Source organism: Lissotriton vulgaris, chromosome 3_1, assembly GCF_964263255.1.
Source record: "Lissotriton vulgaris chromosome 3_1, aLisVul1.2, whole genome shotgun sequence".
NCBI lineage: Eukaryota > Metazoa > Chordata > Amphibia > Caudata > Salamandridae > Lissotriton > Lissotriton vulgaris.
Window position 1 is genome coordinate 500,718,571 of NC_141689.1, and position 27,086 is coordinate 500,745,656.

At 45.3% G+C, this 27,086-nt stretch overlaps 1 protein-coding gene across 3 annotated transcripts in view; it reads left to right on the forward strand.

Moving 5' to 3' along the window:
- The window catches only part of AP3B1 (adaptor related protein complex 3 subunit beta 1), a 2,001,071-nt gene that overhangs the window by 974,847 nt on the left and 999,138 nt on the right, over window positions 1-27,086 (forward strand). For all 3 annotated transcript variants that reach the window (XM_086960746.1, XM_086960745.1, XM_086960747.1), the window contains 2 exons: window positions 1,577-1,763; window positions 12,254-12,384. In XM_086960746.1, coding sequence (XP_086816872.1) covers window positions 1,577-1,763; window positions 12,254-12,384 — 318 coding nt within the window. The remainder of the gene's footprint in view (window positions 1-1,576; window positions 1,764-12,253; window positions 12,385-27,086) is intronic.

The window sequence follows — 27,086 nt, forward strand, 5'->3', positions numbered from 1 at the left end:
GGCGAGTCCCTTACCATGTCTGTTTTAGCAATAATTTATTCTTGAAATGCGCACGCAATTTTTACATTCTAATCCTAATCAAGGCCCCATGTTACTAGACATTGAATAAAACAGAGTTTTCAAAATACCTCCCGCAATATAAAAAAATAAGTTACTTGTAATGTGTAAAATGGCCCCATCTTGACGTTTTGATGACATTTACAAAACACTGTGCCTCTGAGTGGCAACATTGGACCATAGTATACACTGGCCGGTTATGCATCTTTTCTCTATATATATATATATATAGTTATGCCATAGTAGTGAAAAGAAGTGCGTCCCATAACGTTATTTAGAACAATTGTATTAATAAATACACATCTACTTATTTATGGAAAAATTGTTACACGAAAAACTCTGTTTACTGCATCACAGATAGCGTGCTAAAGTAACTTTTTGCAGGGAAACAACTCTCCTATTAATCACCTGAATTCTTGAATTTGAGTTTACTTTATTACACAAATTAAACTCCCCTGCATTTCGATGTTGGTTTTCTTATAACTTTTTTGTTAACACATAAAATTACAATCCCATTGTATAACCGTATATGTAGATGCGCTGAGTGCAACATCCACTGAGGCTTTGCTTGTCGTGAGTCGCTGCCCTCTTCGCACTCTATAATAGTAATAAATACTAGAGTGCACTCGGCACAGCTGCATAGGTTACATTTGCAAGTGTGTGTATATACCGTATGTGGGCACACCCGGACTCAAAGTCATCTGCAGTTTGTGTTTCCTTTTTATTTGGTAATGCATGTTTGATTATGCAGTTTAATATAGCCTAATTCATTTTAATATGGTAAAGTGAAATACGTGTACTTACTGGCCTGTGGTGCGTTATGAACACAATATAAGAGGTCCTTTAGCATAAGTAGGTGACCACCATCCCTAAAGCCCACGAACAGCGAGACAGAAACGCAAGAAGCATTTATTCTGTTTTGTTGACGAGCGTCAGCAGCGTGCTTTTATCAAAAAGCAGCCGCTAAATGCATTGCAAATAATTGTCAGTAATCCAGGTCGGTGATATATGGGTCTCCTTTAATGGCGAATACTTGAGGGGGTAGTAACCCGAGCGCAGTCTCCGCGCGCTGCTCGAGCTCGGGACGCATCTCTGCATAAAGCTCACCTCAGCAGAAGCTCTCGCCAGCGATGTGTTGATGTCCTGCATATTTTTCCGATTAAGTTTTGAGTGCCATGTTTTTAGTTGTATTTCCACATTCATTATGATCACGTACTAGGCCCTTCAGCGGGTTTGCCATATATGATTATTTTTTAATGATGCCTTTCTTTCCACTTCAGCAGTTTAATAATCTAGCACATGGCTGCTTCTCAGTACTCGACGTTCACCTTCCAGTGCGGTGAAGTGGGGGCTTCGAAATACTCTTTACAGCTTGAGTAACGAATATTCCCCATAGCACAACATTTGTGTGATGTAACCATTCGTTTTTATTATCTCTCTAAATATGTTTATCCTGCGTGATCAATAATCATAAATAACTTGTTCTCTCCGTGTAATGCTACTTTATCTTTTCCTGCAGACAAAATTGCTTACGCAGTACATATTGAATCTTGGCAAATATGATCAAAACTACGATATCCGGGACCGCACAAGATTTATCAGACAGCTGATTGTTCCAAATGAGAAGAGTGGCGCCTTGAGCAAGTATGCCCGAAGGATATTCCTGGCACAGAAGCCCGCGCCTCTGCTCGAGTCTCCCTTTAAAGGTACAGCCGCCTGCAACCACCCTTGCCTGTTTGTACATCGAATAACCCGTAGTGTACATGGAGCGTTTTTAAATGTTTGTGTGTGGAATGCGGCGCCTTAGTACTCCAGCTTGGAGCCATGGAAAGGAGAGGGAGGCTTACCGTCGATGCTGCCACACACACACTTCCTCATCACATTCTGTGTGTTGTTTAATCAACCTTGGCTGTCATTTTGATGCACTAGTTGTGGTACTTTCTCAGTATGACAATGTTTGAACAAAACCGTTGTGCCCATTAAATAGTTTTAATTGTTTTCCCAAGTCAGTGAAATAACTTTCTTGTCTTCGGTTTAAAAGGTAATATAAACCCACTTTATTCTACCTACGCACACACTTACGTATGTTTATGCGTCTTAGACTGGTTATGGTTGAGTCGGAATTTAAATAGGAAGTGTCAATTTTCTACAATTAACTTTTGCTTTTGCCTCATTGAATCAATCTACATTAAATGTCACACACTTGGTCAGCCAACCCTGGTTCTGTGTTTCAAATCTGATGCAGATTGGTTAAGGGGGCCTAAAGTTATTCTTTCTTAGTTTGGGTATTTGCAGCACATAAATTGGGGCAAATCGGAAATGTTCCCGTTAACAGCAGCCCAAAACGATAGGAAATCTGAATACCCACTTACATAGTGTGAGTACTCAATCAAATATTTGGGTAACCACATCCACAAGGCAACCGGAACAAATCCTACAGCTTAATTATGGCACAGCAATGGAGAAATTGGAAGGGAAAATTGAACGCTGATTGAAACTACCTCTCACCATGGCAGTTCGGATCGCTGTAATAAAAATGGTCGTTCTACCACCAATTTTTATATTTATTTCAAAACATCCCAATACCATTATATAACGTTTTTTCTCAACACTCTGCTCGCATTTAATAAGACTTGTGTGGGGCGGTAAACAACCTTACATCAATTGGGACAAGTTAACATTGCCATATGAACATGGTGGGTTCGGGGTCCCAAATTTCTGCATATATTATCTGGTCACAGTGCAGTTTTGCAAGGCACTGGTACCTCTCTGACACCTGTTGTATATTTATCTTTCTTCCATTTCCATGCTCTACTATAGTTCCTACCTGTGTCACTCATTCCAGAATGTACATGGCTCTGTCTCCTTCTAGTGTTCTAGTTGGTGACAGTTTGTGCCTGGCCAGCTTGTGTTGTGGTTGCTTCTCTCTGCTTCTCTGCAATAAACCCTTATTGCTACAACTGTGGTCTCCACCTATTTACTACAATTTTGGCGACGTTACCTGCTGGCCAGTACCATTGAAGACCTCATCTTGATGCCTGGTTTCAAGATTTGTAATGGAAAGCAGAATTTAGCGGAGCTTCCTCAACGTGAAACGAACCTACGGCGTGTTGGCCTCGTCAATGTCCTTTGGCTACTTCCGTTTTCCAAAAGAAGACGCCTATCTGGGGTAATTTCCTAAATTTGAGCTGATTTGAAGAATGCAGCTCGAGCGCAACCAGTGCTGACGTCCTCTGAAGTCAAAAGAGCGAGCCCGGCGCGTGACAGACTGGTGAGTCAGCCACGAAGGTTGTTGTGTTGTCACCGGGAGCCCTGACGTCGGCGGAGTCTGTGCGTCAGCCAGCGGAGCTCGAGCACAGCGCTGTTGCCTGGTTACCAGCGAGACGCCGAGACGCTCCAACCAGTTACCGCGGAGACGCCGAGACGCACCAGCGGAGTCAGCGCGTGAGTCAGTGAGCTCGAGCGCAGTGTTGTTGCCTGGCGTTACCAGGGAGACGCCCCTTTGTGCGTTTCAAGCCTCGTTTTCGAGCACCTCTAGCCTCGTTTTCAGCGGCGGCCATCTTATCCTCTGTTTGCCATCCAAGCCTCGTTTTCACCGCAATTCAGCCGGTTTGGGCTATTTTTAAAGCAGAATTTTGCCGTTTCAAGCCAAACTCCTGCCTTTCACCGCAATTCAGCCGTTTTGGGTTATTGTAAAGCGGAATTTTGCTATTTCAAGTCAAACTCCTGCCTGATCCTTCTGTACATCCCCAGTATCGTTTTGGACACTTTTGAATGGGAAGAGGTACGTTACTATAATTCAATACTGTGTTCTGTTGTGCAAAAGCAGTGTTTATTTTATTTTTCATTCTGCATAATTAAGTGAACATGGCACAACAATTTGTAGTAACTTTGCCTCCTCAGTTCTTACCTGAACCTGGTGTACCTGAGATACCTTGGGAGGACTGGTACATTATGTTTGACAATTATTTGGAAGCGCTTGATGGACAGGAGTTTTCACCCAAAAGGAAAAAGGCTATCCTTTTGAGCACTCTGGGCAAGGAAGGGCAGAGAGTTTTTAGGTTCCTACCTATCACACTTGGAGCTAGTGGACATGACATTGATGAGTTTAAGGAGGCGGTTGATCGCTTGGAGATCAGATTTGCAAAAGAGGAGAATCTGATTATGAACCGCTATAAGTTTTACACACAACGTCAAAAAGAGTCAGAAACGATAGATGACTTCGTGGCAAGACTTAGGGAGCTTTCCATAAAGTGTAAGTTCGGTTCTATGAACGACGAGCTCATAAGAGATCAATTAGTTGTCCAGTGCTCAAGTAAGAAAATCCAAGAGAGGCTATGGGCAGCTAAGAACCCGACCTTGAAGGATGCAATTGATCTGGCCAAAGTAATTGAGGAGTCTAGTAAGTGCATGAAGGCCCTAGATTCACACAAATCTACTCCACATCAAGAAGTTTCTGTGGTCACTGACAAAGGTGGTGTTACGGAGTGTGAACACTGTTCTGGAGACAATGTTGCTGTAGTAAAAAACAGACCCAGACCCTTTGTCAAGAAATCCTCAGTAAGCAAATTTGCAACAGATGTGGCAGTAGCAGTCACTCTTCCGACGCGAGGTTTTGCTTTGCCTCTATCAAAGAGTGTTTGAAGTGTGGGAAAGTTGGACATTTTTCCAAAATGTGCAAGGCGAAAACCAGACAGAGAGTGAATATTGTTGATGACTACGTTGATGACTCTGCAGTTGAACCTGATAGACTTCTAGTCATTGACGATGTTGATGTCATCTGTGACGATCCAAGGCAAACCAGACCCAAAGCCATATTCAAGATTGACTCCCACGAGGTGTTGTTGATGGTGGACACCGGTTCTCGCCATACCATCATACCCAAGTCTACTTTCGATGCCTTTTGGGAGGGGGTGAATTTACAACGAAGTGACATTTCCCCTAAGGGTTTCAATGGCCAGAAAATTGAAATCCTTGGTTTCTTTGAATCTGAGATCACATTTGAGAAGAGGTCTATTTTTGGGAAAGTTTATGTTTCCATTGATGGTCCGCCTATTCTAGGGTGGGTACATCAATATGACCTCTATATCGTCATCAATCCTAGGGCAAAGAACCAAATCATGGTGGTTGATGATGACTCCATTGAGTTTATCCTGTCTGAATTTGGGTCTGTGTTCAGGGAGGAGTTGGGTGAGCTTCGGGGTTATGCCCACCTTATAAAGTTGAAGAAGGGAAGTTTGCCTGTGCAACATCGTGTAAGGAGAATTCCCATCTCCATCCGCAGTGAGGTAAAACTTTTAATTGAAGAGATGCTCCAGTCTGGTGTAATTGAGCCTACAGAAGCATCGGCATGGGTTTCGCCCGTCGTGATTTCCAAGAAATCAGACGGAAAATTGAGATTCTGTGTGGACCTCAGGTCCCTAAACAAGTGTGTCGTTGCGGACACCTTCCCTTTACCCAATATTACGGAGATGGTTTCCACTCTTCAGGGCGCGAGATATTTCTCCAAACTCGATCTGAAGAGTGCCTACCATCAGGTTAAGCTCCATGAGTCATCGAAGCATCTTACCGCCTTCATCACTCCAGAGGGGATCTTTCAATTTACTCGTCTTCCCTTTGGGTTGATTTCGGCGGCGAGTGTCTTCCAGAGGTTGGTCAGCGAAATCTTTAAGGGACTCAAAAATGTGGTATTCTTTCAAGATGACATCTTGGTCTTTGGAGAGTCTGTGGCTGATCACAACCTTGTCCTCAGGAATGTTCTACATAGAATATGGGACACTGGCCTTACATTACGTAGGGAGAAGTGTTCCTTTCTCGTAGAGAACATCGAGTACTTGGGACATGAAATTTCGGTCAATGGAGTCAGACCCAAGAGGAATCTTCTTGATGCGATACGCTTAGCCCCTTGCCCGTCTGACAAGGACCAGTTGCGGTCATTCATGGGCTTGATCGAATACTACTCCAAGTTTGTGGAGAGATTCTCAGAGAAGACTTTGCCTCTGAGGACCTTGTTGAAGAAGGGTTGTAAGTTCTCATGGGGATCTGAAATGGAAGCTTGCTTCAATGGCATTAAGGAGGCTATCTGTAATGCTAAGGTTCTGGCACCCTTTGATACTGCCAAGTCCTCCACTTTGTTGGTAGATGCCAGTGCCTGTGGTCTTGGTGCGGTCTTGCTTCAGTCCCACAAGGACGGCGACAGGCCGGTTGCTTTTGCCTCACGCACTCTTTCAAAATGCGAACAGAACTATTCTGTTATCGAGAAAGAGGCTTTGGCTGCTGCGTGGGGTGCTCATCATTTTCGACCCTGCCTATGGGGCACCCGCTTCAACCTTAAGACTGACCATAAACCCCTCATCCGCATCCTCTCTCCTGGTGGAGGAGCATTTGGTTCTCCAAGGTTGGCAAGGTTGGCCTCGAAACTCCAGGAGTACCATTTTGACATTTCCCACATTTCTGGGTGGAGGAACTTCCAGGCTGACTGTCTGTCTAGGTTAGCTGTTCCGTCTGGTGCAGATGTTGGTTTCAGTCTGGAGGGTTATGATGAGAATGTTGCCTGGATCGATGATGTTCTTCTACTATCTGAAAGCTCCTTTTCTCGTTCTGAGTGGGTGGATGCCATGTCCAGGGATAGTGTGTTACAGGAAGTTATCCAGCTCATCAAGTTGGGTTCCCGCAGGGAGAGCTGTCTCCATGTCTCTGTCCGTCCTTTTCTTAAAGTCATTGATGATTTGTCTGTTTGCGATGACAACGTCATAATGCGTGGTGACAAATTTGTGCCTCCCGCTGACTTGAGACCAAAGCTCATTTCTTTAGCACACGAGGGTCACCTTGGCCAAACCCTGACGCAACAGCGTCTCAAGTTGAACTTCTGGTGGCCCGGAATGGACTCCATGGTTTCCTCATGGGTTGAGGATTGTCATACCTGCAAGGTGGGTGAGAAGAGGCTTAAGGTTTCTGTGGGGTCTGAGATGGGTGCGCTGCAGTTTCCCGAAATTCCGTGGCACACCATCTGTTTGGATTTCATAGGCCCCATGGCTGAACTACCTCTTCCTCAGAGATTTGCTGTTGTCATTGTCGACTGCCATTCCAAGTGGTTGTCTGTGGAGTTTCTTAAGGATATTACTACGGCTACTACCATTAGTCATCTGAAGTCTTTGTTTTTTAGAGAGGGTTTCCCTAGTGTTCTTATAACTGACAATGGTACACAGTTAGTTTCGCATGATATGCAAACCTTTTTGTCTGATTGTGGCATTTCCCACCATAGGACCTCCCTCTACAACCCCCAGGGGAACGGCCTTTGTGAGCGCCTTAATAGATTGGTGAAAGGTACCGTTCAAATGGCTCTCTCCAGTGGTTCTTCTGTCTCTTCCCTTGTTAGTGAAATGGTTTATGCGTACTGTACCACCCTTCATGGTTCCCACACCACTTCCCCTTTTGAGATGATGAGGGGTAGAGTTCCCAGCACCAAACTCATTCCCTCTTGGCTCAAGGACCTGGTCTGTCAGTCTCTTTTGGGTGATGCCTCCAGGGTGGCTCCCAAGTCCTCGAGTAAGGGCACAGTGGGTTCGCCTGGCAGGTCTCCTTCGAGTAGGAGTTCTGTAGGTCTGTCTTCTAAGGTTCCTTCTCGTAAACCCCTTGTAGGCTGTAAGTCCTCTGGTCAGGTTGTTGCTGGTAAACTTGCTAAAGGTGACCTGGTCAAGGTAAAATCTGGTCGTGTCTCAGGTGGTTTGTCCAAGTTCCGTGGCCCTTTCCTCGTCAAGATGGTCTACCCTCACTATGTTGTCCTCTCTAATGGGGAAAAATGGAATTCAAGGAGGATTGCTCTCTATCAGAAAGCTGGTGTTGGTCCTGTTGTTGGTCCTGGTCCTGCCCTTTCTCCTGCTCCTGTCCAAGACCTTCCCTCTTCGGGGTTCATGTTTGTTCCTTCTCAGGATCCTCCTCATGTGGTTCCTGCTTCTGTGAATGTCTTGGCTAGGGGTGATGGTGGGGGGGATGCTCCTGACCCCGTTGTGCCTGTTCCCAATCCTATTGCCATCCCTGATTCTAATCCAAGTTCCTCTTTGCCTGCAACTAGACCTCAAAGGTGCCACCGACCTCCTGCCTATTTGAATGATTTCTGTTGCGATTAGGCTTTTTAGAGGGGTGACGTGTGTCCCTTTCAATGCTTATTTATTCTATGACGTTTTCAACTTTTATCCTTACTTCAGGAGTTCAACTTTTATCTTTACTTCAGGAGCTCTCTTTTAGTCTTGTGTTAAGTTTCCTTTCCATGACATGCTTACCTTTGTGTTAAGTTTCCTTTTACTTCTTTTGTTTTATTCTACGAGAGGAGATGTGTTGTATATTTATCTTTCTTCCATTTCCATGCTCTACTATAGTTCCTACCTGTGTCACTCATTCCAGAATGTACATGGCTCTGTCTCCTTCTAGTGTTCTAGTTGGTGACAGTTTGTGCCTGGCCAGCTTGTGTTGTGGTTGCTTCTCTCTGCTTCTCTTCAATAAACCCTTATTGCTACAACTGTGGTCTCCACCTATTTACTACAACACCCAAGCTCTCTACCTTAGACCTGAAGCAGATCTAGTGCACCCCACACCCTTAGCAGCACTATTACCGGCAGGCCTCCCTCGAGACCCACACAACATTCAGACACTCTCCACAACTAGCTGGGCCTGGCAGCGACTTATCCGTGAATTCGGGAACCATTCTCTCTACTCCTCTGCTATTCGATTGGCAGGTAACCTTTGGTTAACAATCACACCGGAAGCCCTAGTACTGTGCACTAAAACCTGGTAACATTCGGGGACTTGTTCCCCAGTGGGCAGATCTTCTCGTGCACAGCGGACAGCCGTTTCAGAGAAGCCTCTTCTATGGACCAGTTTGTACTGCAGAGGTTGCAGGGGGAACTTAGAGCTCAAATTTCCAGTTACTTTCTCAAACCGACTGCATTCCCCCCGCTTGCACTACTTATCAAAGATACGGTCGGGGAGCACCTGATGTCCAAAATGTACAAGTCTGCCATAGCTATGTTACCTAATGGAGATGCAGAAGTGCTCGCTGCATGGGAACAGGACCTGGGCCAACCCATCTCTGACTTTCAGTGGCATTAATGCTGTGAACAGATGCGCCCGGTCTCCTTTAATCACAAACACAAATTACTACATTTTAAGTTTATATGTAGTGCATACATCACTCCTGTCAAGGTACATCGGAAAGGACTCGACACGCCCCCATCCATGCCCCAAGTGCCACTCCCCATTAGCGGACTTTGCACACATGACGTGGACTTGTGAAAGGATTGCCAAATATTGGAGGGCAATATTCGAGGAGTTGTCCCGCATGACTGAACTGGACATTACGCCCACCCCACTGCAGGACCTCATGGGATATGTGCACGATTTTCCCAAGTCAGCATGGCGCTTCATCGCAATCGCCCTACTGCTTATAAAAAGAGAGGTAGGTGGTGGTGCACTGGGGCAGTAAACACCCACCGATGCTAAAAGTCTGGTTATATAGTGTGACATACTGTAATACAAATAGTGATCTATATGCGCAATTGCAACCCCCAGCCTCTACCCCTCTTGACACCTTGCAACCACTCCACTCATACTTACTTGACTCACAGGACCCGGCAGGCTCACAAACTAGACTTGACACCCCACTGCAGCACATTGAGACAGATGATGATGCAATGCTCACAGCATAGTAAACACTGACATGTGTATAGATCTGCTGAGCAACTCCCCAGGTAAACCAGGAATGACACTGTTGCAAAGATCTTGGTAAATGTAATCTATGATATAGACAATATTTGAACATCCTGTACCACTCATGGGTAACTTGTATCGTATTTTGCTTGTTTAGGAAAATCAATAACTAAAGTTTAAAAAAAAGTTTGGGTATGTGGATGTAAAAACCCTGTTGAAAGTTACTCTCCCATAGTCCTCAAATTACTGCAACTATTTACCCCAAACCAGGTTTGTAGTTAGAGAATTTGCCAGAATCGGGCCTTGATGTGAATATTTTGACTATTTTGGATAGCTGTAGTTTTTAAAACGTTTGCCAGGGTTACTTTTATGTATGTCTTTGCATTAAGAAGATCAGCAGGACAGTCCTTTGACCAGTATTTCACATTTTTCACAACCTGATTGGTTACCATCGTTTGTAGTTCAAAGATCTGCATGATTCTGATTGGCAAGAAACTCTTAAAAGCATGATGTAATAAATGTATGCCAAGTAGCCTCCTCGAAGTGGTAAGTTCTTGGCACATGCAGAATTCTCCCTACCTCAAAGACTTCTGGTCTGTCGCAAAAGATAAACACTGCCACCCCAATCCTAACCAACTCCAGGCCTTCAATTTGTCTGCAGCTCCTTTTTCTCAAAGGATGTCACTGCAAGGTGACGAGATGGTTGATGAGGGTAATGATGATCTTGATGACCGTGATGGTGTTCATGAGGAACAGCATTGCGTGTCAAACATAAAACAGTTCTGGGGAAGGCAGCGAATGGAACATGATTCTAACTGACTTTTTGCTGAATGGTTTCAGAAAATTACACAGCTTAACTCTTCACTAAATGGGACAGTAGTGTCCACTACTGAACATATGTCTTTCTACTAGGATAGGAATTCTTACTAAATGAGATATGTTATCTCCTAATACATTCAATATCTAATTGATACCATCAATTTATAGCCAGTGTCTAACACTAACAGTTCTGAATTCTGCCTTCGGCCTCTAGTCACTGTCTCACTTATTTTCAATTGGTGTGCCTCAACAAATGGCTCATCTTTGTCAGTTCGGGATCTACAGTTATCCATCACTGGATACTGTTCCAGAAGCCAACAAAACCACTGCTACCAAATTTGAAGTTATGAGGCACCTACGTCTGTCCTTCATATGAATGAGTCAGTATTTGCTGTAGCACAGATTATGACTTTTCTTGACACGTGACACCATTGTGTTTCTGTCCAAGCAAAGGGAAACCTGCTTCCACAGCTGGTGAAGACCTGGCAGGCATACTCCCTAGTACGAGATGGAAAGTCCTCTTGGATGATTGTCATCTTGTCTTCTCTCAGTGCTGCTTTCACAGGCACATTTCACAAAATGGAAAGGACACCCATGGGTATCAAGTTGCTCAAAAACTGCTTGTGTCTGTCTAAGGGACTCCTGAAAGCATGACTAGCTCAGTGCCAGTTATCAACACCAAAGCAGAGGTTTCAAGGCACTGCTGAAGTGTGCCTTAATTGATCGCCCCTTCGATCTTTGCTGCTGCAGCCTGTGGTACTTACCTCAAGTGTATCTAAATTGTTTGCGTGGCTGAATATGATGGCACTGCCCAGTGGGCCCCAACTGACTTTTGTAGTTTCTAATCACATTGCGCATTCCCAACCTGCGCCTGAGCGAACAACGCCCCTAGAAGTAAAGCGGCTCCACTTAGGCACTTAGTAACTGGGTGCATATATACTTTGTTTGATAAAGCACAACGAACTTGCATCGTGAGTATAATTAAAACCTGGCCGCATTTTTTGTTCGTTGACGACTTAGTAAAACAGTTCAATGTATAATCAATTCACTAACGTCAAAACATTTGAACACACTATCACATAAATGTGTTAGAATTGTGAATTATGACACTTAACGTTTTGAGATCAGTGTTTTTTTTTTGCCTGGCTGTAGGTGCAGCAAAATGATTTATTTGTAAAATACATACAAACAAATGATATTTCATTGTCTGCGGATTTCACGAATCCCGTTATTAGCTTCCGTATTCCTCTTCACATTACTTCAATTGTTTAGACCGTTTTCTTCTGTAAAAGAAGATATTTGAGCACAAGCTGCTGAAAAAACTATTAACATTCTAGAAGTGTTTGCGCCTAGGCATGTATATGGATGGTTTAACTGTGCTGTCATTCTTAATATTCACAGTAAAGTCATTTTTCGAGAAGCTACCTTTCAGAGCAACACCTAGAAACCAACTGATTGATTGGCTTTTTTATTGTCCATTATGGGAGAGATTATTGTAATCTATGAGATTAAATCAGGTTTTTGACCTCTGTGGAGCTTTCATAGTTTATATTTATTTCATGACATTTTAAGAAACATAACGGCATTTGTCTTTATCTGTGAATATGGGGGTTGCTTGTGTTATAGTTTATTTCTTCCCTCATTCTACCTTAATTTTTTTTTATTTTGACAGATAGGGACCGTTTCCAGCTTGGCACTCTGTCGCACACTCTTAATACCAAGGCCACTGCTTACCTGGAATTATCTAACTGGCCAGAGGTGGCTCCTGATCCATCAGTTCGCAACGTGGAAGTGATCGAGCCGGTATGTTAACATTTCGAATCCGAATTTTATTATGAGGCCACAAAACAGCAACTAAGGTGTTAAAGCTGCACTCCTGGGTGCAACAGTCACTTGCACTAGCATAATTTTAATTAGGGTATTATATGTGCTAGAGCGATCAGCACGGAGTATTGCATATTATCTTGAAATGGCTGGCTGAACTGATTTGCAAGGACCAAATATATTATATTATTTTCATGGATATAACCGACAGCTAGTTTTAAAACATTTTTTTGGCATAAAACATCCTAGAATATTTTAGTTTAATACTGTTAGCAGCTATTTCTACAAGCAAAGAACGATTTTGTTTTTAAATTAAAAATATACATTTGGGTATCGTTCTCATTCAGTTAACCTTTTGCTCCTGGAATACGGAGTACGCCTATTGGACCTACACTTTTTAAAGTGTGTTGTGAGTTTGTATCTAGTTATTTCAAAATCAGTAAATACTCATATGCCCTCCACCACCCTCCCCCACCCAAACCTGAATGTTGCCATCAGTTATGACTTAAAGTAAAGAATGCATCATTTTGAGTTGCTACAATAAAAATACACTCATTGATTGCCAAGAGAAACGCTTCTTCTTATTTTGTAAAAATCATCTAATCTGTTCTGATGTCATGATGAATTAATACTTTAACTGCTTCAATTTATAAAATGTATTCGTGTTTCTTTTTCCTTTCTGTTTTCAATACGTCTTTGCAGCCTTTATCCTAGTGTTATATTTTAGTTTATCCATTCTTTGCTGGGTTGCATGCCTCCTTTAACATCTAAATTACATTCATTTCCCTCCCATTACTACAACTCTCTTGTCCAAGAGCTCAGTTCTTCCTCCAACTTCCAAACTCTTATTTCATCCAGCCCGGTCTTGTCCCTTTCATCCACACACTTTATTTTTCTTCCTTCTTCCTCTTTTCAAATTCTGTCTTTTTGTACCTTCAAAATGTTTGTCCCTCCGCCTTGAGAACCACGGTGTTTTTTCTTCAAACACTCTTTTTAGACTGCCCTTTCTTAAACTGTCCTTTTCTCTATTCTTTCTACTTCATGTATCCTGCCAACTATTTCATGAAGCTCCCTCGTTTAGTGGTCCTTCTTCTCCACAGCATTGGAGGACCAGTGGCTCTGCTTTAGATTGATGGTTAGGTATTTCATGCATTCTTATTAGCCACAGTCGTATATCTAGTCTGTCACACTGTCAGTAAAGAATCACTTGAGTCTGTAGAACTAAGACTTAGTTCTTCAATCTGGCCGGGAAAGATGCACTCTCCCAAGTTTTAGCTCAATCTGAAGCCTAAGGGTAATTACCAATGTCTCCGGTGCTTGGGGTGTAGCGACAAGAACATTTTTGTTTTTTTGGTTCAATAGATCACTAAATTAAAAACATTAGATGCCAATTCTTGTCCAAGCAAGAGTAAGTATGGATACTTGGCCCAGAGCTCCAGTAGTTTCTTTCTCTAAAATACTGATATTTTAAGAACAGTCACAATCAATGTCAGTTCTGTCTGATTGGAGTACCAATTCTGCATCAGGTTTGTAGCCGTAATAGATCTGTTTGGGGCCACCCGAAAATCCTCTTACCTCCTAGCCACCCAACCTGTATCAACCCACCTATGTCTCAAATTACCAAAAATCCAGAACCCATCATATGTGAAGTCCTGCTGTATTCGAGTTGAGAATGCCCATGAACTCAAAATCTATTGCTTGAACATTTAGTTTAAATTCATACCGACTTCAGGACAGAGTGGGAGTCAATAAGCTTATCTTAAAAGAAGTAATGCAATACTAAAGGACCTTCTCGGAACCGTTACAGCAGATTTGCAATTTTTCCAGAGAGCTGAGCGTGCATAGGGTCGGTCCCACAGAAACAAAGTTATATTTGTGAGCATTTCAGAGTGGATTAATGGACCTAATGTTGAATTGTTCTTTAAAAGCTGGATTGTTTCCGACCTGCAACAGAAAATGTGCCTCTGGCTATTTTTCAGCTGAAGGAGCTCATAGAGTCCCTGATCAGCCTCCAGCTGGAGCTTTCTTGAGGGCGATCATATCAAAATTCTGACAGTTATCTACTAGAGCAAATTGAGTGATCCTTTAAGAAAACACAGCTGTGCTTCACTTTCCTAATTTTGCACATGATTTGGGTCTGAAATATATGATGATATTTCAAATAAAGTTAAGTCACTGTGGAAGGCAAATCATGGAACATCTAAAACACTGATGATGTGTGGTACTGACTGGATGGCTTAAGCAAGCAAAGGCCAGCACGGAAGAGAAACAAAAATTCAGTGTGAAGTAGGAGGTGATGGTTTGATTTGGGGTTCCCAAATGAGATCAGGCACAAGGACTGTAAGTGTCAACAGCTACCCAGCACACCAGCTGCAAAATCCATAGGCTCAGACAGCATGGTCTTTAGCAGTGGATACATCTATGTCCAGGGAAGGGTTGATGGAAAAGAGAATGTAAATACCTCCAGATCATATAGCCTTCTGATTTACAAGTTTGATTATGAGGACTAATGAAGGGTGCTACCATAAGGTTGCTGTATTGGGACAAGTGAAATAAAACTTGCCAGGGGCAGTATTTTAAAGAAGAAAATATTTGAACTATAAGGATGCCTCTGGGACTGAATGATAGTCTTCTGGAATATTCATTGTGATACAGATGATGTTGGTACTGTTTGATTGTACCATTGAAACCTATGTTGTTGCAACTGAAAGCATTACTGGGTGTTACCCACTCCCCCTCCCTAAGACTTTCCCTGTCCAAGATTCACTATGCTTTTAAACCCTAGGTTACTATTTCTTGATTGCTTTAATATGTTTTGAATGTTGAGGTGAGTGTTGGCATGGGGTTGTTGAATTGTGGTTTAAGTAGTTTAAAGATCGTACTGAGGGCTGACAAACGGGGAACCAATATTTCCTCATCTGTGGGTGGACCAGTCCCAACGCGAAATATTGTATGCACAGGGATGGCAAATACTAATTTAGCACATGGCACCCATACCTCCAGGAGGGTTTGCTTGAGGAATGTGAATTAATTGCTGAACAAAATTAATTAGGGGTTGTTGTGAACTAATAGTTCACTTCAGGTGACATGTCGCCTTGGGAGACCACTAAAAGCTTTGCCTTTCTTTTGAAGGGGACTTTTCAGAGGAAATTGGGGCCTTTTTTATTTAACAGAATAAAGGAAAACCAGTGCCGGTCCAGCCATCCCCATCACCACAGCTCTCCTCACCACACTCTGTCCACTAAGATTTAGATGAAACTCCCTCAGTAGATTCAGTATCTCAATATTGGGCTCCAAAGGCAGAAGAGCAGCAAAACAATGCTTGGAAAGATTACTGGGTGGATGTGCAGGGTGACTTCTAGCTAGATCAGTATCCTGAAAAGGTATTCCTGCCTGAAGACACATCTGCATACCATGCTGTTCTAGCAAGAGCTGCAGCTCATCATAAAGTTCAGTTTCATGCAGAAGAGGAGGAAACACTGTCAAAAGCAGAGTGGAGTATCCACTTCTTGCTCATGTTCAAGACATACTAAATGTTTTGGAGAAAACTTTAAAACCCCATCAAGATGAGGGTCTTAATATTGAGGTCGGAGAAAATAATCTAAAACCGGTCCACAAGATTGTATTTTCATCTGCAGGCATGTCCCTCCAGACTTATTGATTGTTCACACAGCATGACAATAGCACTGATGCAAGGTATTTGGGCCATTTAACCACCAGACTAAGAGCAAGAAAACTGATGCTGGGGAATGTGTAGGCCTTCTTGCTCGCTATATAGCCATCAATAGGAAGAGATCGAAGAAATAATACAATATCTCCCTGAGACGTGCAAGAAAAGGGCAAATTGTATAGTTCACAAAGGGAAGGTTCTCCCTGTGCCAACATTAGATGTGCCTTGTATCCTGCTGATGCAGCCTTCAGGTAAGTGATCATCTGGTTAAAAATGACATGCTGGACTTTGATTTCAAGGTTCCGACCAAATGTCTAACACCTTTTTGGTCTAACATTTGATGGCCACTGCATTTCTGAGCCACAGGTATACACGATGTTGGAATTATTTTAAAATGATACTTGTATGACCAGCATGGGAGTTCTCCAGCATCTAAAACATCTCTGTAGTTTGCAAATGTGACAAGCTTCAAGGGCAGGCAAAGAATTGCAAGGCAGTCCTCTCAGAAGCAACAAACAATTCAGGAAGGTCAGCAGTCAGGAAGGCAAGAACAATACTCCCATGGAACTTTTTTTTTAAACTCTTTTTATTTGCAAGTTATTAGCATAGCATTTCTAAAAGGATACATCTGCCTGTGGATTCCTCACCTTATGACTATCCCATGCGCCATTATTCAGCGGAAACATTTTTCTAGCTCTCCACGCCGACTAGGTCGTCACAATGCCATGGCTCAGCACGCGACTCCGCATGACGTCACAGGGTCTATAAGACTACCACGTTGGCGTGATGACGTCAGTTCCCTTTTTTCCACCCTGTCGACGCTGATGGTTTTTTCTGGGTCTCTCCATACTTTCGAGTGGATACATTGTTATGTTGATTGTATCTCTCTCTCTGTTTTGGCATGACTGCCCTGAGGAAGTGGGCTTTAAGCCCTGTAAAGAATGCGGGGGTCATATGTCGATTACTGACCCTCATGAGAACTACCTTTGGGTTTTTTTCGTCTGACCACAACATTGAGGACTGTTCTAAATCCGAAGGCTCTGAAGGAACGGGAGGCAAAGGCAAGAAAAGAAAAAAGGGGTCGTAAAAGATCGAAGTCATGAAAAGGACTTCTCTCCTTCTCTTTCACGGTCTCCTCAGGTGACTCCAGTTCATTCTCCTTCTTACAAAGGGACTCCGGAGCAGTCACAGACGCCAAGATTTTCACCGACTCCAGAGGGTGTATCAAATCCGGCTGATGCTGAGATTCATGTGGCTCCGACTCCAGAGGTACTCCAGAGGTACCTCGTTTGGATCTCGAACCAGCACAGTACCCACAATTTCCGACGCCGGGTTCGGGAAATGCGATGTATGGTGTGCAGGGCCGGACTGGGAACCAAAATCGGCCCTGGCAAAGTGCTCGGCCGCCCCCCCGGGGGGAGGTTAAGGGTGCGACCGAGCTCTTTGCCGGGGCCGGTTTTCGGACGATTTTGTTACAGGGCTGATTTTGCAGCTATGCCCAAAACCGGGGAGTCCCTGGCTCCATTCCGTGAACCTTCTCGGATTCGATTGGCGCCGGTTACTACAGCGAATCCTTCAATGCCGCGTGTGGCTCCGCCGACGCTGCAACCGAAGATGCGCTTGAGGAGAGAAGCACAGAGGTTGTTGGAGGAGGAGCAGTACCAGGCTGAAGAGATGTAGGAAGGAGAAGTATATGATACAGAAGATTTGTTTGAGGGTATGTGTGAGTCAAGTGGGCTTGATACTTCTCCAGAGTGGGACTTTGCTTCTCAGAAGGCTTTCCCCTCGAAAGAAGTTGCCCCTTACCATATTGTGATAAGGAAGGCTGCTGAACTTTTGGATTTGCAGCTGCCTATGGCTGAGTATAGGCCTAATTTACTCACAGAGGTGCTTCATTCTCCGTCCTCTGTGGTTGAACCACTTTTGCCTTTCAACAAAGCATTGACTGAGCCAATCCTTGATGTGTGGCGCAACCCTCTTTCTGCTCCTGCAGTTTCAAGGTCGGTGTCCAGAAGATGTAGACCTGCTCCAGGGGATCCGGTGTTCCTTTTATCCCACCCCTCCCCTGAGAGCTTAGTGGTGCAGGCTTTTTGTTCCAAGCAGTCCACGGGTGCTTTTCCGCAGGCTCCTGATTACGGGGATTCCAAGAAGTTGGATCAATCTACAAAGAAGGTCTTCTCATCTGCTAGCATGGCTCTGAAATCTACCAATGCCACTTGTCTGTTGGGTAGATATATTCATGCCCTTATGGATTCTGCCAAACAACTTCTTCCTAAATTGTCTGAGGAGGATAGGGGAAATCTGAGTGAGGTGCTGGCAGACTCACAGGCTGCGGCTCGCCAAGCCATCCAGTCTGGCCTGGACACGGCGGATTCGGTTGCCAGGGTGATGGGTGCATCCATTGCAACAAGAAGACATGTGTGGTTGAGGTCTTCTGGATTCTCTCCAGATGTACAGGCTGCCCTTCTTGATCTGCCTTTTGATGGGTCTAGACTGTTTGGAGAGAAATCTGATTCTGCTCTGCAAAGATTTAAGGACAGTAAGGCCACAGCAAAGTCTTTGGGCCTGCAGTCTCAGGCGAAAGTTTATGGCTATAGACAATACTGTGGCTTCGGGAAGTCTTCCTTTCGTGGTTACAGACCGCCTCAGCAGCAGCAACAGAAAAGGCAGATGTCGCCTTTGTGGAGCCAGACGTCAGCCTTCTTCCTCTTCCTCCTCTACCTCCCCAACCCCTCCTGGTAATGCAGGAAAGCAGCCCTAGATCCGCCATCCTGGATCATGTAGGTCCCCTGGGAGGTCGGCGTACACATTTTCTACAAGATTGGAAATTGATCACTTCATGGCTTTGGGTTTTATATCTGGTAGAAAATGGGTACGCCCTTCCCTTCAGGGAATTTCCTTCTCCTTACCCTCCTTGCCATGGGTTTTGCACGGAGGATCATTTACTTCTCCTTCAGAAGGAGGTTCTTGCCCTGTTACAAAAAGGTGTGATAGAGGTCATTCCGGAGCTGGAAAGGGGTCAGGGATGCTATTCCTGGTATTTTCCAAGTCCCAAGAAGGATGGCAGGTTTCGTCCTATCCTGGATCTCGGAATTTTTAATCTGTTTCTCAAGCAGGAGAGATTCAAGATGCTCACCCTAGCGCAGGTTCTTCAGGCGCTGCAACAAGAGGACTGGATGGTGTCCATCGACTTACAGGAAGCGTATTTTCACATCCTAATTCTGAAGTCGCACAGGAAGCATCTCCAATTTACGGTTGGTTCGCAACACTACCAGTTTGTGGTCCTTCCATTTGGTCTTACTACTGCACCTTGAGTCTTCACCAAGGGGATGGCAGTGGTTGCTGCCCATCTCAGGAGGTTGGGGATTCTGGTTTTCCCCTACCTAGACGACTGGTTTCTGAAAGCATAGTCGCCAGAGAAGGTGTGTCATCATCTGCGGGTAACAACCCAGCTGTTTTTCAAATTGGGTGTTTCGATAAATGTACCCAAGCCTGACCTGGTGCCCTCACAGCGCAACCTGTTCATAGGGGCAGTACTGGATACCACTATGTGTCGAGCATTCCCGCCTCCGCAAAGGATTCTCGACATTCAGCAAAATGATTCTCTTGTTTACAATGGAGTGGTTGTTCCGGTTCCGAAGGTCCTTCACCTGCTCATCGGTTTGCTTCCTGCATTCTGTTGGTCAACCATGCCCGCTGGCACATGAGGGCTCTTCAGTGGTGTTTCCGCAGGCAGTGGTATCAGCACAACAGAGATCTCAGGGAGTCAATCAGGATCTCCAGAGAAGCTGCAGCGGATCTGTCTTGGTGGAGCGTGGAGGGCAATCTGTCTCAAGGAAAGCCCTTTCGTCTTCCTCCATCGGTGGCCACAGTGATAACGGATGCCTCTACCCTAGGGTGGGGTGCTCATCTGGGGGATCTGGAGATCAAGGTCTCCAGAGGAAAGATTGCTTCATATCAATCTTCTGGAGTTGTGGGCGATACGTTAGGTGCTCAAGGCCTTTCTCCCTTCCCTTCGCGGCCAGTAGGTTCAAGTCCTGACAGACAACACTGCCGCAATGTCAACAAGCAGGGAAGAATAGGGTCGTACCGTCTCTGCAGGGAGTTGAGGCTCTGGTCCTGGGCTCAGGATCATCAGATTCGCTGGATGGCATATCATCTGGCCGGGGTGCTAAACGTGTGGGCTTGCAGTCTGTCGGCACGAGTGGAGGCTTCATCCTGAGGTAGTTCGACACATCTTCCGGACGTGGGGAACTCCTCGGATGGACCTGTTTGCCACTCTCGAGAACGTGCACTGCCTGTCATTCTGCAGTCTCCAGTTTCTGAGGCACGGAGTGTTGGGGGACGCGTTTCAGTTGAGTTGGGGCTTACAACTCCTTTACGCGTTTCCTCCCATACCCTTGATTTCTCAGGTTCTGAGGAAGATTCGCCAGGACCAGACCCAAGTTATATTGATCGCCCCGGATTGGCCAAGTAGGGTGTGGTACACAGACATTCTTCTTCTCTCTTCGCAACCTCTGCTCCGTCTCGCTCTCAGGGTAGGCCTCCTCTTGCAGTCGGAGGGGCAAGTTCTACACCCCCACCTCCAGAGCCTGCCCCTTCATGCCTGGAGATTGAACGGGGCAACCTGAATTCTTTGTCTCTCCCACCTGACGTGGTGGATGTTATATTATCGGCCAGGTGACACTCCACCAAGTCTATCTATTCAAACAGGTGGTCTAAATTTGTTAAATGGTGTGGAGAGAAGTCTATTGATCCCTTAAAAGCTCATCTTTCTGATGTTCTTTGTTTTTCGTTGCATTTGGCCCAGCAGGGTTGTGCTGTGGCTACTGTTAAAGGATATTTGTCGGCATTTCTTTGTTTGCCTGATCAGCCGTCACGTTTTAGATCTCCGATTGTCTTAAGGTTAATTAACGGGCTTACGAACATGTTTCCGCCCACTCCGTTTATTAAGCCCCAGTGCGATTTAAATCTGGTTTTAACTTTCTTGATGGGTTCTCTTTTTGAACGGATGCATAGTTGTCCTTTGAGACTGCTGTCATTCTTTGTGGCTATCACCTCCGCTAGGAGGGTGAATGAGCTTTGAGTTCAAAGCGTTTCTGACCATACCTGCTGAAAGGATGGTACTCAGGACCAGGGCTGCTTTTCTGCCTAAGGTGATGACTCCCTTCCATCTAGGACAGTCAATTACCCTCCATGCTTTCTATCCTCCCCCTCACCCTTCCAAGGAGGAGGAGAGGCTTCACCGATAAGAGGGTGATTAGTTTCTATCTGGATAGAATGAAGGACTTGCGACAGGACGATCAGCTCTTTGTTGGCTACGTTGGACAATGGCAAGGAGGCGCACAAGCGCATTTTCTCCAGGTGGATCATCTTGTGCATCAAGATCTGCTACGCTCTGGCTGGTAAGGAGCATCTTGAAGGCTTTCAAGCTCACTCCACCAGGGCTAAATCATCTACTTCTGCCTTGTCCAGAGGTGTTCTTGTGTTGGACATCTGCAAGGTTGCAACTTGGGCCTCCCTTCACTCTTTCACAAAGCTTTACTGCTTAGATTCCGAAGTGAGGAGGGACGGCCTTTTGGATCGCTCTGTTTTGCAAGACTTTTGGTATAGAAGGGTGGACACCCTCCTCCGGGAGTCAGACTGCTGTAGGTTTCTATTAATAAGGTGATGAATCCACAGGCAGATGTATAAATCAGAAGATTAAGTTACTTACCTTCGGTAACGCGTTTTCTGGTGGATACAGTACCTGCCTGTGGATTCCTCACTGACTCACCCTCCTCCCCGTTTTCCACCCTTTTAAACTTTAAAAGAGTTATTGGTTAATATGGTTATTTCATATTTTCATTTTGTATTGCCTCGGTTTGCCTTTGTGCAGGTTTAAAGGAAATGTTTGCTTTCTTTGCTTTCCTATTTCGCTTTACACTGTGTGTATTTGTGTGAATACTGTGTACTATGTATACATTGTCTCTATGGTCGGTCTGCCCGTTTGCCTCGGTGGCACGGAAAAAATGGGTGGAACTGACGTCATCGCGCCAACGTGGCCTTATGGCTCCTGTGACGTCATGCGGAGCCATGGCATTGGGACGACCTAGTCAGCGTGGAGAGCTTGGAAAAAAGTTTCAGTGGAATGCTGGCACAGGGGATATTCAAAAGGTGAGGAATCCTCAGGCTGATACTGTATCCACCAGGAAAAGCATTACTGAAGGTAAGTAACTTGTTCATTACAATACAAACATGTATATACATGTCTGATCTTAACAGGCAATCATCTTCAATCACTGGACATTACATGTATCACTCACCCCTCCCCCACCCATGACAGGAACTTTTCTTGTTAATGTTTTTAGCAATGCCTGGGGTGCCTAGGGAAAGACCCCTCTGCCACCAAGCATTGACCTTCTGCTCTTTCCCCCCGACCACCCAGTACTTCTCGGGGGTTGACTGGCGTTATACCTTCCTCAACGGGAGAACAATGACTCCCTGGTCCATGGGCACTATCCACCATCCCCCACAACTGTTGCATAGAATTTCACACCACACCTATAAATCGCCCACCCTACAGTTACAGAATCTTCAAGGATCACCACACTGCTTTTGGATGAGATGCAGGGGCTCCTACAGAAGTGCACAGTAGAGATGGTGCAAGTGCATGGTATTAGCGAGGAGTATACTCCCTGTACTTTTCCATCCCTGAAAAAGCCAAATCTCTGCAACTAATTCTTGATCCCAGTACCCTCAACCAATACATTATAACCAACCGCTACAAGATGGCGACTATTTAAGATGTTATCCTGTTACTATAGGTAAAGGACAATAGGCAACTCTAGAGTTCAAGGACGCCTACTTCCGCATCCTCACCCACAAAGGTTTGTGGTAAAAGGAACATACTATCAATTCAAAGTTGTACCAGTTGGAGTTCTTTACTGTTGGGAGAGGAATGTTTCATGCATGTTGTATAAATGGGATGGTACGGTCCTCTGCATGTTGTACAATTTGCTTTGAACTGTTCTCATAAATATTGGTTTACTGATTAAACATGCAGACTTGGTTGCTAATTTTATAAAGGACTAGAAGTTGGTGGAGTTTTTTTTTGTTGAACTTCTGCTTATTACAATTAAAATGCTGTACACAATAGCAATAGCAGTAGTCAGGATAATATTGACATATGTGATAAAACTTACACCATCAGTTTCACTGCATATGAAAAACTTGCTAACAGACTTTATAGCCATCGCATATTCTTGTACTATCACAACTCCCAAGCAAGAGGTAAAGAGAATCATAAAGAAAAGACAGTCTAGGAAAAGAAGAAAGGAAGGTGGACAAGAGGGTTGCCTCGAAGCACAAGTCATTCACAGGGATCTCCAAAGTTGCAGATCACCCCATTTATCATCTGAAAGCCACGCATACCAAGGGAGGCATCCCATGCCGCCTTTTCCAACTAGATATCGCCTGCTGTCAGGGAAGAGGGGCTACTCATCCACCACTCGGGAAGGGACCCAATTCCCATCCTTCTCCCGCAGTCGCAAGTAATTCTGAAGCGGAACCCAGATGTCTTTTGGCCGTGATCGGGCCAGCATTAAGTCCCAGTGTAACTCAAGCTGACACTGGTAATATACTTCTCCTTTAACCCAATCCTTAATTCGGGGGCTGTGGATAGCTGCCAAGGTTTCAGATTGCCATGTGTGACATTTTAAAAATGTGAGTGAAATTGAGTGACATTTCAACGACTATGAGTGACACTTTCTCGCGAGCAAAAATCATGCAATTAAGGCAAGGGAAACTTATAAATACCAGAAATTACAGCCAACTGAGTAACAAGAAAGTCCAGTAACTTCTTGAAACTGTTGCAGAGCACCAGCAATGGAAGGAGACTAATCCTATTGCTCCCTCCTGTAACCGGACTGTACTGTAAACGAAAGCATAACCATGAAATTACACAAGTTATGTTTTTCAGCAGCAGTACTTTTCGGGCAGGCCACTACACAAATCAGAAATAAAGACACTGTGAAGAACACCGAAGAGAGTGTAAATGTCCATGCACTGACTCGACTGCGGACTTGATGATTATACCCACTATTCACAGCCCTAGATGACACTCAGAGCAGATGCTGTGATAACACGTGCTGCAGAGGTATTAGGTAAAACTAAACCAGGACTAAAGGCAGCAGGCTCTCTGACTCCGGAAGGATGATCAGACAGAGCAGCCCTGCAGATCGATGCTTTTTATTATGTGAAATTATTGTTTCACTGCATCATGACTCATGTTAGTAAAGGTCACGGTGGTGCTACGGCCAGGCAAGTAGAATACCTGACGCAGTGCTCTTTGTAGAAGGTCCAAGGGGAATGGGCTGTGATAATGCTGAAGGCTCAGTTCTTACCTCTCTGCGTAGGTTCTGCTGTGTGACAGTGAGTGGCTCACCTTCTGGCTTGCCTACCGGTACCCAATTTCTTTGAAAACTTCTGTTCCTACATTCGCAGCCTAGGCTTTCTGCCTTTTTTTTTTTTTTTAATAAACGCATGTCACAGGAGGCAAGCGCCTACAAAGTAGTTAACAGCTCTGAGCTCTTGCTGAGTGTCACTTTTCTCTTAACATACTGGTTGCTACCTCCTACATTTTGTTTGCTTTAGACACTTGCACCAGTGCCACCATTGCCTACATAACGTTACGTTTTTTCTTGTGTTTGAGTGTCTGACTTTTATTGCACTATTATAGGCTCTGCTTGTTAACTTGCACGCGTCGCATGCCACTTTCTGTAATGCGTTTGTGCTATCTCTTGTATTTTGTTTGCTCACGATTGTCACTTCTTGCAATGCCTCATGTAACACATTTGCTTTTTGTGTAATAATTTGCCTCATACCTTTCTCCTCATGTATCAGTACAGTTGTCTGTCTGTTCCAATTGTGAAGCGCTCTCTGACACCAGGGGTAACTGTCCCTGTGACGCAGCACTGCAAAGTGCATAACATAAAAATAAATAAATAAAACAGTGACAGTGACTGACTTACTAGACTTGCTCAGCTGCTGGCGCTGCCCACCCAACCACGATGTGCAACGAACTCTGGCCACTCTGACAAGTCTGCCAGCTGTGCCTGGTGCTTCATCCAGCTCTGTCCACTCCAGAGTCGATGCGGCCACGGTCGCAGTCCTCCGACCTCGGCCTGGCTTGGCCAGAGCTGTGAGTCTGTATGTCGCCACTGGGGCTCTGCTGAGGAGCTGCCAGAGGTGGTCAAGGTGCGAGCTGCAGTGTAAGTAGGGCGCACGGTCATCATAGCACTCAGAGAGACAGCGTCTCGTGCCGCACAGCCTGCACTCGCTAATCCCCCGCCACTTCTCCACTGCACTTGACCCCCTACTTACCCGGACGTGACGGCACTATCGCGGCAGGCACATCCAGATTATTCCCGGCCCCCTGGTGCGCCACAAGGTGATTGACAGCTGAGTATCCGACTCAGAGCAGCCCGGACCCCTGCAGACTGACTGTGAGGACAGAGTCTGAGTAGCCGCGCTGGCGCCGCCCGCACCATGATTTGCGCATATGTTTCCAGGGCAACAGGAGCCTCAGTCGGACAGCAGGCAGAGACTCAGATACATTGTAGAGCGCCGCTCTCAGAGCTGAGAGCTGCAACAGAGTCAGTTAACTGTTTAGGCACTCAGGCGGCTGGCAGCACCTCTCTCAGGACACAGAGAGAGCCCGGGCACAGGAGCGCCGCTGGCGCGCCTGGCACAGGTAGAAAATGCGTGACAATGCATTTCAGTGCGGTGATGCGGATCACCTCACTGAAATGCGTGAGCGTGTCACCTGTTGCGTGACGCTTGGCAGGACTGGCTGTGTGATGGCACCAGCACATCGCAACACGTTGCGACCTCCTTATCATATCCCAACAGCACAGTAGGGGGAGGGGGGGGACTCTGTTTTAGCCTCAAACTTGTCATCTTCTCAATCGCATCAAAAGCTAGCATCCAGTGTTCTATCTCCCAGGATAGATGCAAAAAATGTCCGCAAGGGGCAAAGCATCCGGTGCAACTTGCTTCGTCTATTAAGCCCACTTTGAACTTCCATTCCTGCGTTCGGTACAAAGTGTGCAGGAATTTTAAATGCAGCAAAAGGTCCCTTTCTCTTCAGATATAGCTATAACCAATTGGACCTCCCTTTATTGTTGTGCAGTAGGGACGTGACGGCACTATCGCGGCAGGCACATCCAGATTAATCCCGGCCCCCTGCTGCTCCACAAGGTGATTGACAGCTGAGTATCCGACTCAGAGCAGCCCGGACCCCTGCAGACTGACTGAGGACAGAGTCTGTGTAGCCGCGCTGGCGCCGCCCGCACCATGATTTGCGCATATGTTTCCAGGGCAACAGGAGCCTCAGTCGGACAGCAGGCAGAGACTCAGATACATTGTAGCCCGCCGCTCTCAGAGCTGAGAGCTGCAGCAGAGTCAGTTAACTGTTTAGGCACTCAGGCGGCTGGCAGCACCTCTCTCTCAGGACACAGAGAGAGCCCAGGCACAGGAGCGCCGCTGGCGCGCCTGGCACAGGTCGAAAATGCGTGACACTGCATTTCAGTGCGGTGATGCGGATCACCGCACTGAAATGCGTGAGCGTCACACCTGTTGCGTGACGCTTGGCAGGACTGGCTGTGTGATGGCACCAGCACATCGCAACACGTTGCGACCTCCTTATCATATCCCAACAGAACAGTAGGGGGAGGGGGGGGACTCTGTTTTAGCCTCAAACTTGTCATCTCCTCAATCGCATCAAAAACTAGCATCCAGTGTTCCATCTCCCAGGATAGAAGCAAAAATTGTCCGCAAGAGGAAAAGCATCCGGTGCAACTTGCTTCGTCTATTAAGCCCACTTTGAACTACCATTCCTGCGTTCGGTACAAAGTGTGCAGGAATTTTAAATGCTAAAACCAATTGGACCTCCCATTATTGTTGTGCAGTAGGGACATGAACCGGAGCCGAAGGCTGCATTTCCGAATACAAATGCCTTACTAATTTGCAA